A 14,513-nucleotide genomic window follows, 5' to 3' on the forward strand; every position below is an offset into this window, starting at 1 on the left:
GTATAAATCCAGCCTGACCATAGCAAATAATTAAAATACTTTGTTGCTAAACCTTCTTTGTTAATATGATATTCAATACTTTTGCATAGGTATTGGTTTAGTTATCAGGATCATATTTATACTATAGGAGTTTGTCAAGATACCATCTTTCTCTGTTTTTTTCAAGCAATTTATGTAATGTTCGGGCTAATTGTTATTTGAATTTAGCAGATTTAACTTGTAAATCCATCAGGATCAAGAATTTTGTAATTTAGGAGTTCATTTGTGAATTGTTTAACTTTGTTGCATGAGATCCTACTATTTAAATTCTCTATTTCTTCTGTGTGAAAAATGTGACAGTAAAGAATGTGTTTAATTATTCTTCTTTTCTATATTTCCTAACTTTTTTATTCATTGATACATAGTAAATCCTTGTTAGGATATGCAGCTGATATATATGTGTCTGTGTGTATATTTGTTGTTCAGTCATTTTAACCTGTGGGAACAAAACATACCAATATTGAGGTTTTCTTGATGATACTGGAGTGGTTTGCCATTTCCTTTTCCAGTGGATTAAGGTAAGTAAGGTTAAATGATCAGCTCAGGGTCACACAGCTAGTAAGTGTCTGGGGCCATATTTGAATTCAGGTCTTCCTGACTGGATTACAAGTACTTCATTCACATTTCAGACCTAAGTTACTAGCAGGGACCATGATAACACCCTCTTGAATCTATCTTTCTTCTTAAACCCTAATTTCCTGTTCCTGCCTATTTTTATGCATGTATGTTTTTGTGTTCCACTACAGTCTGTTGAGTTCAGATAAGCCTGGGCTTCATTAGATTCTTGCTCCCTCCACTCCTCCTCCATGTTCTTCAGGCACACCCAAATTATGAGAAATGGTAAATTTCTTCCTAATCTTCCTCATTTCTTCCTTATTGTATTTCTTTTTTTCTTCCTTTCTCCACCCCCCCCCATTTATAACCAATAAAATAACTTCCAGATCATTCAATTTAATCATGATTTTAATGGAGTATAGTGATTTTATATTCTTTCCTTAACTTATTTTCCAGGTCAGTTTTTTAAAATAGTAAATATCTCATATTTTAGTTTTTCAGTCTTTTAATTTTACTATAAATATAAAGTATCTTGTTGCTTCATTGAATCTCTGAATTTTTTGTTTCATTCTGTTTTTTAAAGGAAATTTTTCTCTGCTCTAAGAAGAGTTTGTCTTTTTTTTCTTTGTGTCATTTGAAATCAGAATTCTGAAAGGATTCTTTTATCTTCTCCTCCATTACAACAGTGGAAAGGTGGGTCCATACAAGATCTGGAGTGCCCTGAATGCCAGCAAGGGAGCTGGGACTTTATTGTTGATATTCACAGTAATGAATTTGGCAGCAGTTTTGCAGAAGCTGCAAAAGCCAGCAAACAACACAGAAAGGTTAGAAATGTTAACACTGACCTACAAAGCATATGACCAAATATTTAATCCAAATAGTATAATAAACATTCCATAAGAGAAAAAGAAAAAAATTCAGACTTCTTCTCTGGTATGAAGAGAGGGGAAAAAAATTTTATATGGATTTTCTAGATCTCAGAGTAGTGTGCTTCTATTCCCTGCAATATGGAAGGGATACCTGCGATATCTAGAGAACTCTCATAATATAAAGTAGCAAGATATAAAATAAATTCACATAAATCATTAGCATTTCTATACATTTCCAACAAAAATCCAATAGGAAAACAGAAATTTCATTTGATATAGAATATATAAAATATTTGGGAGTCTACCAAAACACATAGAAACTTTATGAATACAACTATAAAATGCCCTGTATAATAACAAAGGCAGTCCTACATGATCATTAACATTAATTTTTCATAGGTAGGCCATACTAATATAATAGAAATTAAAATCTACCTCAATTAATTTAGTTATTCAATATTATATCAATAAATCTATCAAAGTATTACTTTTATAGAACTAAGAAAAAATAACAAATTCATCTGAAGGAATAAAAATGAAGGGAAATCAAGAAAAAAAAAATTAAGAAAGTAACGAGACTACATTTATCCTGTCTTAAACCATAATGAAAAGCAGTAATCAAACCACCTATTTGATACTGGTTAAAAATAGAAAAGTCAGTTAATGAGAAAGAATAGGGACATAAGATTCAGAAACAAACATAGTATTTGATAAACCCCAAAACTCCAACCTCAGAGGAAATAGTTCTCTGTTTAACAAATGGTAATACCAGAATATATCCTAGAAAATATTTGGGTCAGACCAATATTCTCACACCATTCCCTACCATAAATTCCAAATGGATATATGACTTAAGATATGAAGAGTCATGTCATAAACAAAGTAGAAAAAACAGGAAGGAGATACATTTCTTAACTAGGAGAAGAATCTTTAACTAAACAAGGGATACAGATCTCTAAGGGTGAAAAAGGGGTTTTATGGGTTCAATATATTAAAGATGCTCGCCAGAGGATTGAACTATTATCAATCCTCAATTAAGAATAATCTCAAATCAAAATTGACTTTTATGGAAATTTATTTACATGAGAAGAGAGAGAGAAAGTAAGGAAATAAGACTCTATCCCACTAATTAGTCCAGGTAGATCTTAACCCTCAGCCGAGGATTAAAGGGCCTGAGGCCCAGAGGTGAATGGAGCAAACTTCATTCACAGAGTCTATAAAAGGAAGTCTCTTAATAGAAGTTCAGGAAGATTCAGTCTTTAAACTCACCACGTGGAACAATCTCAGTCACGAACAAGCAAAGCTCCCTCAGGTCCCCTTCACAAAACTAGAAGCTGGTCACCAGACACCATCTTCCACTGAAGACCTCAGCTGACTGAGGACCTTCTCCTTTTAAAGGGGTCACTTATGCATCACTTCCTGTGCCTCCCTCCTAATTTGCATGTCCAATCACAATAGACAATTCTCATAGTCCGCCCACGGGGCAGGTCAGTTGATTCTGATTAGTCACTCACTCCAGCACAGGTAGGTTAGGACCTCCCAAGATTGTATGTATGCTCACCTTTGGTGATTAAATCTAAAGATGGGCAGTGTAATCTAATTATCACAGATCCCAAAGCATAAAATAAACAGTTCTGATTACATGAAATTGAAAAGATTTCACAAACAAAAGCAATGCAGTTAAAATTAGAAGAGAAAGTTAACTAGGAAAAATATCTTTTCAATATTTCTCTGATTAAAAGCTAATAGCTAAGATATACAGGGAATTAATCTAAATATATAAAAATGAGAACCATTCCTCAGTCAAGAAATGGTCAATATATATGAACAGATAGTTCTTAAGGGTAGAATTCTGAGCTATCATTGACCATATGAAAAAGTGTTATAAATGACTAATAAAAAAAATACAGATTAAAATAACTCTGAGACTCACTTTATACCTAGGAAATGAGCAAAGATGACAAAAAGAGGAAATGCCAATCATTAGAGGATACGTAAGGTCAAGCACACTAAGGCATTTTTGGTAGAACTATGAAATTGGTCAGAAATTCTAGAGGACAACTTAGAACTATACTCAAAAAGACTAAACCAGAGATGGGCAAACTTTTTGAAGAGGGGATCAAAGGAAAGGAAATACTCATGTGTCAGTTTGTTTCTAAGGCAACTCTTTCAAAGTTTTGTATTGTATCCTACTCATTGTATTGGTCAGATTAGGAATAATGGTTGGTGGCTGGATAGAACATTTCAGGGGACCACATCTGGCCTATGGGCTGTAGTTTGCCCATCACTGGACTAAACCATGCACACTCTTTAACCCAGTGATACTTCTGGATTCATTCCCCCAAAAAGATCAAAGATGAAAGAAAAAAGCCCACATGTACAAAAATCTATAGTAATGCTTCTTTCTGCAACAAATACCTGTGAAATAAGGGGATCCCCATCAATTAGGAAACAGCTGAACAAGTCATGGTATATGAATATAATAAAAAGGGAAAGGTAATAAGCATTTATAAATGTATTGGCACTGGCTAAGCACTTTTATTTACCACTACTTTTGTTGCTGCTGGTGCTACTACTGCTACTACTACTACTACTATTAGTACTATTATTACTACTGCTACTACTACTATTACTAGCTAATATTTGTATAGTATTTACTATGTGTCAGGCACTTACTATGTGCTAAGGGCTTTTGTTAATATTATCTCATTTGATCTTCACAACAACCTTTCAAAGTTGGCCGATCTTTTTATCTCCATTTTACAGTTGAGAAAAAATGAGGCAGAGGTTTAGTGATTTGCCCAGGATCACATAGCTATTAAGTGTCTGATACAAAATTTGAACTCAGATCTAAGTAATTCTAGGCCCAGTGCACAGCCTACTATTCCACCTAGCTACTCCTAATTAAAGAAATTTGGGAAGATTTGGATGAACCAATAGAACAGAACTGAAGAATAATTTATCTAGTGACTGAAATAAAGAAAACAACTTTTAAAGACTTATAAATGTATAATCTCTGACCAGTCATGACTCCAGAATATTAATTATAGAGTGTGGAAAGAGTTAATGAGTGGGAGAGATACAGATTGATATACAGATAATAGAAGATGAACAATGTGCATATTTATTTTGCTTCTCTATGCTTGTTTGCTATAAGAGGGGGTGTTGGGGTTTTTTTATTTTAATTTTTTTTAAACTCTTAACTTCTGTGTATTTGCTCCTATGTGGAAAAGTGGTAAGGGTGGGCAATGGGGGTCAAGTGACTTGCCCAGGGTCACACAGCTGGGAAGTGTCTGAGGCCGGATTTGAACCTAGGACCTCCTGTCTCTAGGCCTGACTCTCAATCCACTGAGCTACCCAGTTGCCCCCGGGGGTGTTGGTTTTGAGTTTTTTTTTAATGGAAGTTGGATAGAGGGCAGGGAGGGAGGGGTAAGCGATAATGATGTTCAAAAACAAAGAATGAAAAAATCACTTAAATGTGGGAAAAAATACATAGATCAACAGAAACTGGTTTGGAAGGGGATATGGAAAAACAAAATAGTGTTAAAACTAACGGTGAATTCATTATATACTTTTTTAAAGGATAGATTATTAACAATGGAGATTCATGGTTTCACATACAATTCTCTTCATTGGTTCTTCTTTGTAGATAGAAATGCTCATGTTAATTGGTATGTAGCAAGTGTAGAAGAACAATAATCTTTTTTTCAATTTTAAATTTTCATAGAACAAAAAGAACTGGATATAAAGAAGCTCAGTTCCACAAAAATCCTCTTTTCCATTTTCTGTATATTGAAATATCTATGTTTGTTGATGATTAGTAAGTTCGTAATTTAACATTTTTCTATTAAAAATGAAGGTACTGGAGAAGAGACCTTGAAGCATACCTCCTTCCTCATAGCAGAGATAAAGGGGACTATTAAATTAGAATATTTTATATATTATCAGGCAAGACTTCCTTACTGGATGTTTTTATCTGTGTTCCTTTATCACAAGATAGAGTCTCATCTGGAGAGGAGGAAGGAAAATGACTATGCTGTAAAGACAAAAGACATCAACAAAAAAATAATAATAATGAAATTCCTGTTGAAGAGGAACACCTTCACTCATGACCAAAAAAGTGGAGGAACAACTAGGATAATATCAATGTTATCAAATATCAAATAAGTTTAATTGTTTTTCTTCATCAAAATGCTGAGTTTATTCTAGAGGAGTGGGTGGGAATAAAATACATTTTAAATTAATTGATTTCATACTTTTTTTATAGGTATTTTGGTTACCAAAAAAAAAATTATTTTTAAGTTAAGAGCCAAATAAGTAAGGCCCCCAAGTAAGGTTGAGAATAAACTAGGGCCTGAAACTATTCTCACACTCTCCACACGGACCAAAAAGTTCTCAGGCATGAATGCCAAAAAGCAACCTTTACAGAAAGGTATTTGTAGAGGTATTTGCATTGATAGCAAGCATCTAGCATAATAACACTGTGCTAAGAAAACAACCCCTGGGGTTTCTAGGGGATGTATTTCCCATCTACCACATGAATATTAATTCCTTATCAACCAAGTGAAAGTCAGATAAAATGAAGCTCTAAACTGGAAGGAAACTGAGCACTAAGAGATGATAGATTCTATATTCTCACCTTGGCCTTCTAGGAGAGGATAACTTGTCCATGAGGCCTTTGAAAAATGACACTTAAAAGTAACAAGTAACTCTTGTCAATCACTGAACAATCATGGTGTCAGTGATTTATCACCTGATCAATTTTAACTATCTAATTCACAAGGTAGGTATACTTACAAAGTACAGATGTTATCCTAACAAGTAATGGTTTGCTGATCCAAAAATAAACATAACAAAGCATAAATACACAATAATATATTTAATCTGGGATCCTGATATGCATTGGAATGGTAGTAGAGTATGTTGTTTAGTCATTTTAGTCCTGTCCAACTCTTTGTGACCCTATTTGGGGTTTTCTTAGCAAAGATACTGGAGTGGTTTGCCATTTCCTGCTCCAGCTCATTTTTCAGATGAGAAAACTTAGGCAAAGAGTGGCTTGCCAGAGTCACACAGCAAGTAAGTGTCTGAGGCCAGATTTGAGACAGTAAGTACAGCAGAAAGCTAGGTCAGAAAAGTTGCAAGCTCAAATCTTGCCTCTGACACTTAATAGTTGTGAAACACTAACTGAGTCTCTTTAACTAAGTTTTAGTTTTCTCTTCTGTAAAGTGGAGGAAATTATTTGCACCATGTAACCTCAAGGGGCTATTTGTTATGCCTGAGGATCAAGTAAGATGATATAGGAGAAGCATTCTTCAAACTTGTGTATATAAATATTATTTGTATTATTGATTGATAATGTTCACCATTCACTGTCTACTTACTTCAGTATTTCAGCAATCTGTGATTTGTGTCAGTATTCCTCTTACCAATGAACATCAAAATTCCTCCATGACTTAGATAGCATAGTAGATTACATCCTGCAGTCAAAAAAATAATTCTAGGTAAATTATTTATTGACAAGTTTCTCCAGACCTCCAAGCTAGTCTGGTCTTAACACAATAAACATATTGGGTCTTTCACTAGTCCTATAGCTAGAGGGTTTCCAATTTATTAAGACCTATTAGATCTCGTACTAGGTTGAAATAACTTTGAAAATCTAGTGCTACTTCTATACCAGATTGGGGCTTTGATGGAGATTCATGTTATTCCTTATAATAAAGCTAGGTTAATCTAAAACTATATTTTCATTCATTCTTCCCATCCATTTCTAAGAGTTTACATGGTTTTGCAAGGGAGAGTATGGACCTTTCATTTCATTATGGAAGGTTCTGTCTCTACTAGTATTAAAAAAGAAAAACTAAAAATATATCTAGTTCTGATTAGATGGCCATCACTGAAAAAAATGTATGAACTCATACTTCAGAATATTTGCTCTTCCAGTTTTCTTTTAATGGTGAGATCTATGTTGAAATTTAAAGGTGTTCAAAGGTTCAGAGAAAGGTGAGATTTAGACACTTTTTTTTTAACTCAGGGAGAAATCAGTTAAAAAATGGAGAAACCAATTATCACTTGGGAGAGGGTGCTGAGTTGAGTTCCTACCTTTAGAGATGGTTGTAGAGTAATCATATTTAAAAGTACTTGGATAGGTGGCTGGGTGTCTCTGGGTAAGACATAAACTTTCCCAGCCTGTTTCCTCATAAAATTGCAATGTAAATGTTAGCTATTACTATTATTATTAAATTATTATTATTATTATTTAAGTTTGGTAGAGCTATGTGAGCCTCAAGATAAGGGACTGTTTAGGTTTTGTATATGGCATAGATTTTATAAGAGAAGCTAGGTGTTGCAGTAGGTAGATTTCAGGCCAGGAGTCAGGAAGACTAATTTTCCTGGGTTAAAATCTAGCTTCAGCCTTACTAGCTTGTGTGACCCCAGAAAAGTTCCTTAATCCTATTTGCCTCAGTTTACTTTTCTCCAAAATTAACTGGAAAAAGAAATGGCAAACTATTCCAGTAAAAAAAGTAAAGCTAAGAAAACACAAAATGGTATCAGGAAGAGTTGGGCACAACTGAAGAACAATTGAACACACACACAAGATTTAATAAAATGTTTGTTAAATTAAATGAGGCAAACATAACTCCAGTGACAAAGGTCCTGAATTTGGAATCATAGGCCTAGGGTTCAAATTATCCCCCTGGAATCAAAAGATTGGTATTATATATTTAGGTCCAAAGGAGACTTTAGATGTAACCTCATCAAACCCTCCCATTTTTTACTTAAAGAATCAAACAGGTAAGATTTTGAAGTCTTTTTCAAATCGAGATTTACTGACTCTATACCTAGCCTATGAGCCTTTAAATTAATTTCTCATTTTTACAAATAATTTTATAAGATATATTACTTCAGCCAGTTAGTCAATTACATTATTTAGTTATTCTATAGCCTTATTCAGAGGTCCAATTCTGAACTCTGTATGGGAAGTTCCAATTCTGATCCCTCAACAATACCTAATTAAAGAGTTTACATAATACTGAGGATATACTACAAGTACATAAAATAATGAGGGAGGAGGGCAGAATATTAACTAAAAGCCTTGTACAAGGGGCTGTCATGTCAAATTACAAATTATTAGCTTCCACTTCTCATCTTCTGGGGCCAAGCTTCATTTGCCATTTCTGTCACTTTAAATAATCTGAAAATTGTAAAGGTGGCAATTTCCTTTCATTGGATTTTAAAATTGGATGGATTTCACTGAGTGTTATTTTATTTTATTTTTTTTGGACCTCCCTTGACAAGCTACAAACTGTAAAAATGTTCAAGACTTCACCCAGAATAAACAATTCTGGGTCTGGAACGAGGATTCGCACTTCCGGGCTGCAGTTCATACCTCGCACACTAAAAGCCTTTCCCCACACTACTAGTGACAAATAAGCTGCGTCTACCACTAGAAAAGAGGATTCTCTGTTCGGTAGAACTCGTCCCCGCAGCCAAAGGTAAGTTACACCTAGACGCAGAAACCGGCGGCGGATGAGTCAGTGGAGAAGGCAAATTATAAAACCATGGCGACGTAAGATAATTAGGACGCTCTTGCGCCGCGCCGTACGCATGAGAGACTTCCTCACCCTCTACCGCAGGCCCACTGCCCAGCAAAGCGTGCGTGCCCAGCCACCCCACTCCACTCCCCGAGCTCCAGCAGCCTCCACGTGTCCTCTCCTTACCCAGGAGCCTCCACGGCTGCTCTGGGAGAAAAAGCTCCTGACTACTCGCTCCACCCCCCCTACCACGCCGAGTACTACAACTCCCAGAAGGCGTCACGCTCCTTTTTTTTTTTTTTGCCTCCCTCCTCCGCGGGACACGCAGGCGCTCTAGTTCTCGTCAACAAGCCGGAGCGGCTGTGAGTGTTGATCGTGCCTAACGGGATTTGTAGTCCTTCCTGGACCTTCAGTCCTTAGGCGGCTGAAGGCGAGTGGACTCCAAGTCTCAGCGGCCCTTGCGCGGTGGAGGCCGGTCACGTGGGCTGGGGGCCGGGCGTGCGTGCCGCCGTTGATCCGGTGCTGCAGTGAGGAGGTGGTTCTAGCCTTGTTGTGTGTGTGTGTGTGTGTGTGTGTGTGTGTGTGAGAGTGAGTGTGTATGTGTGTGTGAGTGTGTGTATGTGTGTGTGTGTGAGTGAGGGAGTGAGTGAGGGAGTGAGTGAGTGAGCGAGCGAGCGAGCGTGTGCGGCCCGGCTTGTTGTTGTCCCTGACTTCCCCCTCCCCTTCACCCCTCCCCCTTTCCCAGCCGCCGCTGCAGTGGCCGCTCCCTGGGCCGTAGGAAATGAGCGATAACGATGACATCGAGGTGGAGAGCGACGTGAGTCCCGGGGTTTCTTCCTTCCCGTGCGTGTCTGTCTGGGGGTCGGGGCCAGCGGCCAGAGACGGAACTGGACGGTGTGGGGGCGGGGGAGGCGTGCGGAGGCTGGGCCGCTTCCTTCTCGTCCTTCCCCTGCCAAGACGGGGCCGCCGTCGCCGCCGCGTTCCGGGCACTTCCCTCACCCGCCCGGCCACCGCGGCCTCTGGAGTCCGGATGGGGAGGAGTGGCCTTGGGGAACCCTCCTTTCCTCCACCCCCACCCCCGCAGGGGAGGAGGGTAGCATCACTGGGGCTAGTCTACCCCCCTCCCTGACCCGGGTCCCGGGATGGGGGTACACTCCACAGCCCATTGTCCAGATCCAGGGAACTGGGGAAGTTTCCAGGATTTTTCTCCCGTCCCCCTCCAACCCCGTCCAAGATCCGTATTCCTTCTCTCTGGGGTGGGGGGGTGTGTGTGTGTGTGTGGGAATTAGCCCTTGGCTTGGGCCGAGGAATGGGGGCTTTTAGGACTTCCCACCCCCAGCCTGTCCCCTCTTGGCTGGACTGGATCCCGGAAGAAGGGGCGGTGCACCAGACATGAACGCCCCCCAGCCCAGCTCGAGGATCCCGGCTTGGGGGGAAGGGAGGAGGGTCGGGCTTATTCCCCATCCCCTGCTTCCTTCACCGCCGGCATTTTCTTTCTTATTTTTAAATGTGAAGCGTAAAAATAACTCCTATATTTTCTATTTTTCTCTCTCTTATTCCAGGAAGAGCAACCGAGGTTTCAATCTGCGGTACGTCTCCTTCTCTCCATTTCATTTTCATTTCCGTTCAGTTCTAGTCCTTTTCGGGTTCAGAGAGAGTTCTGTTATTTTCAATGTTATGATGGTAAACTACACAATGAAATGCTGGAGGTGAGGTGTGGGGGCCTACGTCTGGGATTCTAATAGATGGGGAGAAGGGTTGCCAATCTAATCATTCTAGATTCTTAAGTGTTAGGTTCTATTGAGACTAGGTGAGTGGGAGGAGCTTTGTCCATAGGAAAGGATCTGATTCTTGAGGGATCAAATTCAAGGGATCTACATAACTACAGTTTGGATTCAGGAAAGGAAAGAAGGTCTGAATTAAGTTGTTGTCTTTATTTGAAGGCAAAGCAACCAAGCCAGTATTTGGAGATAACCGTTGTTACTGAGGAGGCACAAGTGATCATCAAAAATGAAAATAGCTATATGAATACTGTATTTCTTAAAGGGCATAGTAGTATTACATAAGAATGTAGTGCAGAAATTAAAGCCACAACTTGCACATCCAGGAACAGTAGCAGAATGTCACACTGTTCTAGGCTCATGGGTTGAAGCAGGTTTTGAAACCAAAGAGAAAGAGCTTTGGAGTTGATGTGGAGGAGAGGAATGAAAGTGGGTAGTTTTTGCAAGAGGGGTAGACATAAGAAAATGTGTTAGATCGTTTCTTTGGTTTTCTGTATTAATATATTTAATGCTTGGTTCAGTTGATGTAGATATGTGTCTAAAATTAGTGGAAACCTGAAGATATTTAATGAACTAGGTTGGGGGGGAAGAGACCTTTTTGGGGTATAAAACAAAGGGAGATTAGAATGGGAAAGGGGAGAATTAAGTACAACAAAATTCCAGATAGTTTACAATTGGGAGCAATAAGTAATAATAATTATTTTTAAAAGTCAAAATTCTTGCTGAATTAGACTTGCTTTATCACAGCAACTAAGATTCAGAATCTTATCCAAAGACCTGGACCTTCAAAAGAAGGCCTTTAAAACTTATTAAGAGAAATCCCAGGATGTAATCGTTCTATTGGAACTGAAAACTTATTTCTGTTTTTTTATTGTTGTTGTTACTGTTTTTAAATTCATTTTAACAGGTTGGGTTTTTGTCAGAAAATTTCACATGTGAAACAGAATCTTTATTTTGGATTTGTTGTTGTTGTTGTAAATCTCCTTTAATAGTATGTCCACTTTTAACACTATACTTTTTAAAGTGAAACTTCAAAAAATATTTCACTTTTCTCCTCAATTCCCTTGATGTGATCTGAAAATGGCCCTAATTCAGGTGTGATAGGAGGAAAGGAAGAGTCCTTGAAATGTTTTCTTTTCAGATTCCTAGTTAGAACAAATAGTCATGGTCTTTCAGTAAGAAACCTGTTTTCTTTGTTGAGAGATTTCTTATTCAAATCCTTTTTGATTTTCAAGTGACTTATACATGATTATTGATTTTAAATCATGAAATGATTAAAATATACTTCTCTGCACCTTAATCATTTAATCTTAGGACTTTGTTTAAAAGCTTATAGCTGAGTGTGAAGGTGTCTAGAATTTACCCTTTTGTTTTTGTTTTTTGCCTCTTTTTAATTTGGCTTGCAGAGACTCTCAAACATCTTGCATAAAGGCAATCACAAAAGCATGAAGAAGAGGCAGATATATTAAAAGCATGTTTTTCAATATCACAAACAATTATCAGGGCTTGGTAGAGAAGTAAGAATGCCCCTTCATATGATTAACAAGTTTGTACTCTAAAACTGAAAGCCTGGTCATTTTTTTTTTTTTTTATTGAAAGAAATTTCTCATTATGGAGGATGCATTAGACCTTGACTTCTGAAGGAAAATCAAGCTGGAATAGCAGGAAAAAAAAATTTGAATAATGTGGACCAATATTTTAAGGACTTTAAATTACTTCTTTGTAGAATATTGTTTTACAGGTATAAAAATCCTGTGTCATGAGACATAAAAGACTGACATGAAGCAGGAAATAAAGCTAATTGTAAGAGAAAGTGAAACTGAATTTAATATGTTCTAGGATACATGCAAAAGATAAAGACTAATAGAAAAAATAAGCTTGACTTAGAAGCATATAATCTGAATAATTCAGAAGAATGACTTGGAGAATATTTCCTATGATATAAATTACCATTTGGTAAGAATCCCAAGTGATTTATTTTCCTTTTCTTTTAATTCTATAAATGCTTAAATAATGGAGGAATTTGCTATGTGGACTTTTTGCACATACTCTTTTTCTGTTTTCTTTCTGTTTTGGTGACATTCCACAGGAATGGTTTTAAACTCTGAATACAACTATGTGAGACCTGGAAGTATTTAGAAGAAATTGTTCTTCATGCTAGCTTAGCATTCTGCAATTTCAGCATATCTTCTAGAAGTTTAAAAACAGGTTTGTGCAATTACATTTCTGATGTGAAGTATGTTAGCCTCTCCAAGATACTTGCTTATCAGAATTGTAATGCATTCAGGATGGAAGGAGAGCAGATCTATGTTTCAGATTTGAAATTAGAAAAGTACTCTTATGTTAGTAGAATGAATGAGTTTTATGGCACAAGTGATATATGTATTCTGCCTCTTTTGCAGTGATTAACTACAGTGCTGAAATTCCAAAGTCTTTGGTTCCTGACTAGTCTTTTATTGCTATTAATAAGGTAGCTGTGCCTTGCTTTTATAATTCTATTTAAAAGTGATTTTCTGCAGTATGACTACAGTGTTGGACTAGTTGACCAGTTTGAAAAGGAATTCAGGATTCTAGCCAGACATTTCCTATGCTCTTAAACAATTTTTTTTCTAGTAAATGACCTGTAATGTGATGACATATTATGCTAATCATGTTTCAAGGGAAAGCTGGGACTTTGGGCAACAAGCAGTTACCTTCAAATAGTTGTAAGTATTCTAGCTTTGTCTTAATATTCTGACTCAATATAAGAGTTATTTTCTCAAATAAACTTGTGGGAAACTTGAATTAATATTTTTCTTCCTATGGGCTTTGGTATATTTATATCACTGCAGGCTACCGCCATTGCTGGTTGGAATTTTCTGTTGATCAGGTTGAATCTTTCAGGAGACTTCAGAGTAATGCTAGGTTTTTGAGGTAAGATAATATCATTTGTATCTCCCCTAAGAATTGAGAGGAGTGCTCGGATCTTCTAACAGTTTTGAGCCCTGGGGTAGCTATTTTGATTCAATGGATAAAGAGTTGGGCCTAAACATAGGGAGATCCCGAGTTCAAATCTGGTGCCAGACACTTCCTAGCTGTGTGACCCTGGGCATGCCTAGCCCTTACCACTCTTATAAGCCTTGGAACCAATACAGTGTATTGATTCTAAGACAGATTGTAAGGGTTTAAAAAAAAGTTTTGAGCCCCCATTATATTTATTACTAATAATGTCAGGAGCAGAATAGACAGCTGTCCTTGGAATCAGGACAAGCTGGGTTCAAGGCCTACCTGCCACATATTAGCTATGTGACACTGAGGCAAGTCACTTAACCTCTCTGTATTCCAGAGCCTTCTAAAACTATAAGTTGCAAAACAGTTACGAATAAATATAGATGGGATAAATATAAATTCCCCCTTGAGGGAATTTCTTCCCCTAGTGAAATCACAGGCCCAGGCCATAAAGTCTTATTGCAATAAACTTAGTTATAGAAAAATAGTCACATGATGAAAAAAGAGCCAAGCTGGAATCAGAAAGACTAGTTTTCTGACACAAAACTATAGCTATGTAATTCCTGAACACTTATTGTTCACCCAGACATATATGTCAACTGTGTAGTAAGTACATGGATGAAATCAGATAAGGATTTTTTAAGTAGAGACTTTATTGATGGTTGTGGTAATTATATCACCAGGATTTTATAGTAATTTCGCTCTTAAACTCAAACTCAGAAATTTTTTAAAAATCTATGAGTTGTGGT

The 14,513-nt window shown here is 37.3% G+C and overlaps 1 protein-coding gene across 4 annotated transcripts in view; it reads left to right on the forward strand.

The window, feature by feature from the left end:
* The first annotated feature begins 9,608 nt into the window (after window positions 1-9,608).
* MAX (MYC associated factor X) overlaps window positions 9,609-14,513 on the forward strand; it is a 30,117-nt gene continuing 25,212 nt past the window's right edge. For 2 of the 4 annotated variants that reach the window (XM_044664840.1, XM_044664841.1), the window contains exons 1-2: window positions 9,609-9,812; window positions 10,558-10,584. In XM_044664840.1, coding sequence (XP_044520775.1) covers window positions 9,777-9,812; window positions 10,558-10,584 — 63 coding nt within the window. In that variant the 5' untranslated portion in view covers window positions 9,609-9,776. The remainder of the gene's footprint in view (window positions 9,813-10,557; window positions 10,585-14,513) is intronic. The other 2 variants (XM_044664842.1, XM_044664843.1) reach the window with 1 other exon arrangement.

This window comes from Gracilinanus agilis, chromosome 2, assembly GCF_016433145.1.
Source record: "Gracilinanus agilis isolate LMUSP501 chromosome 2, AgileGrace, whole genome shotgun sequence".
Classification (NCBI taxonomy): Eukaryota; Metazoa; Chordata; class Mammalia; order Didelphimorphia; family Didelphidae; genus Gracilinanus; species Gracilinanus agilis.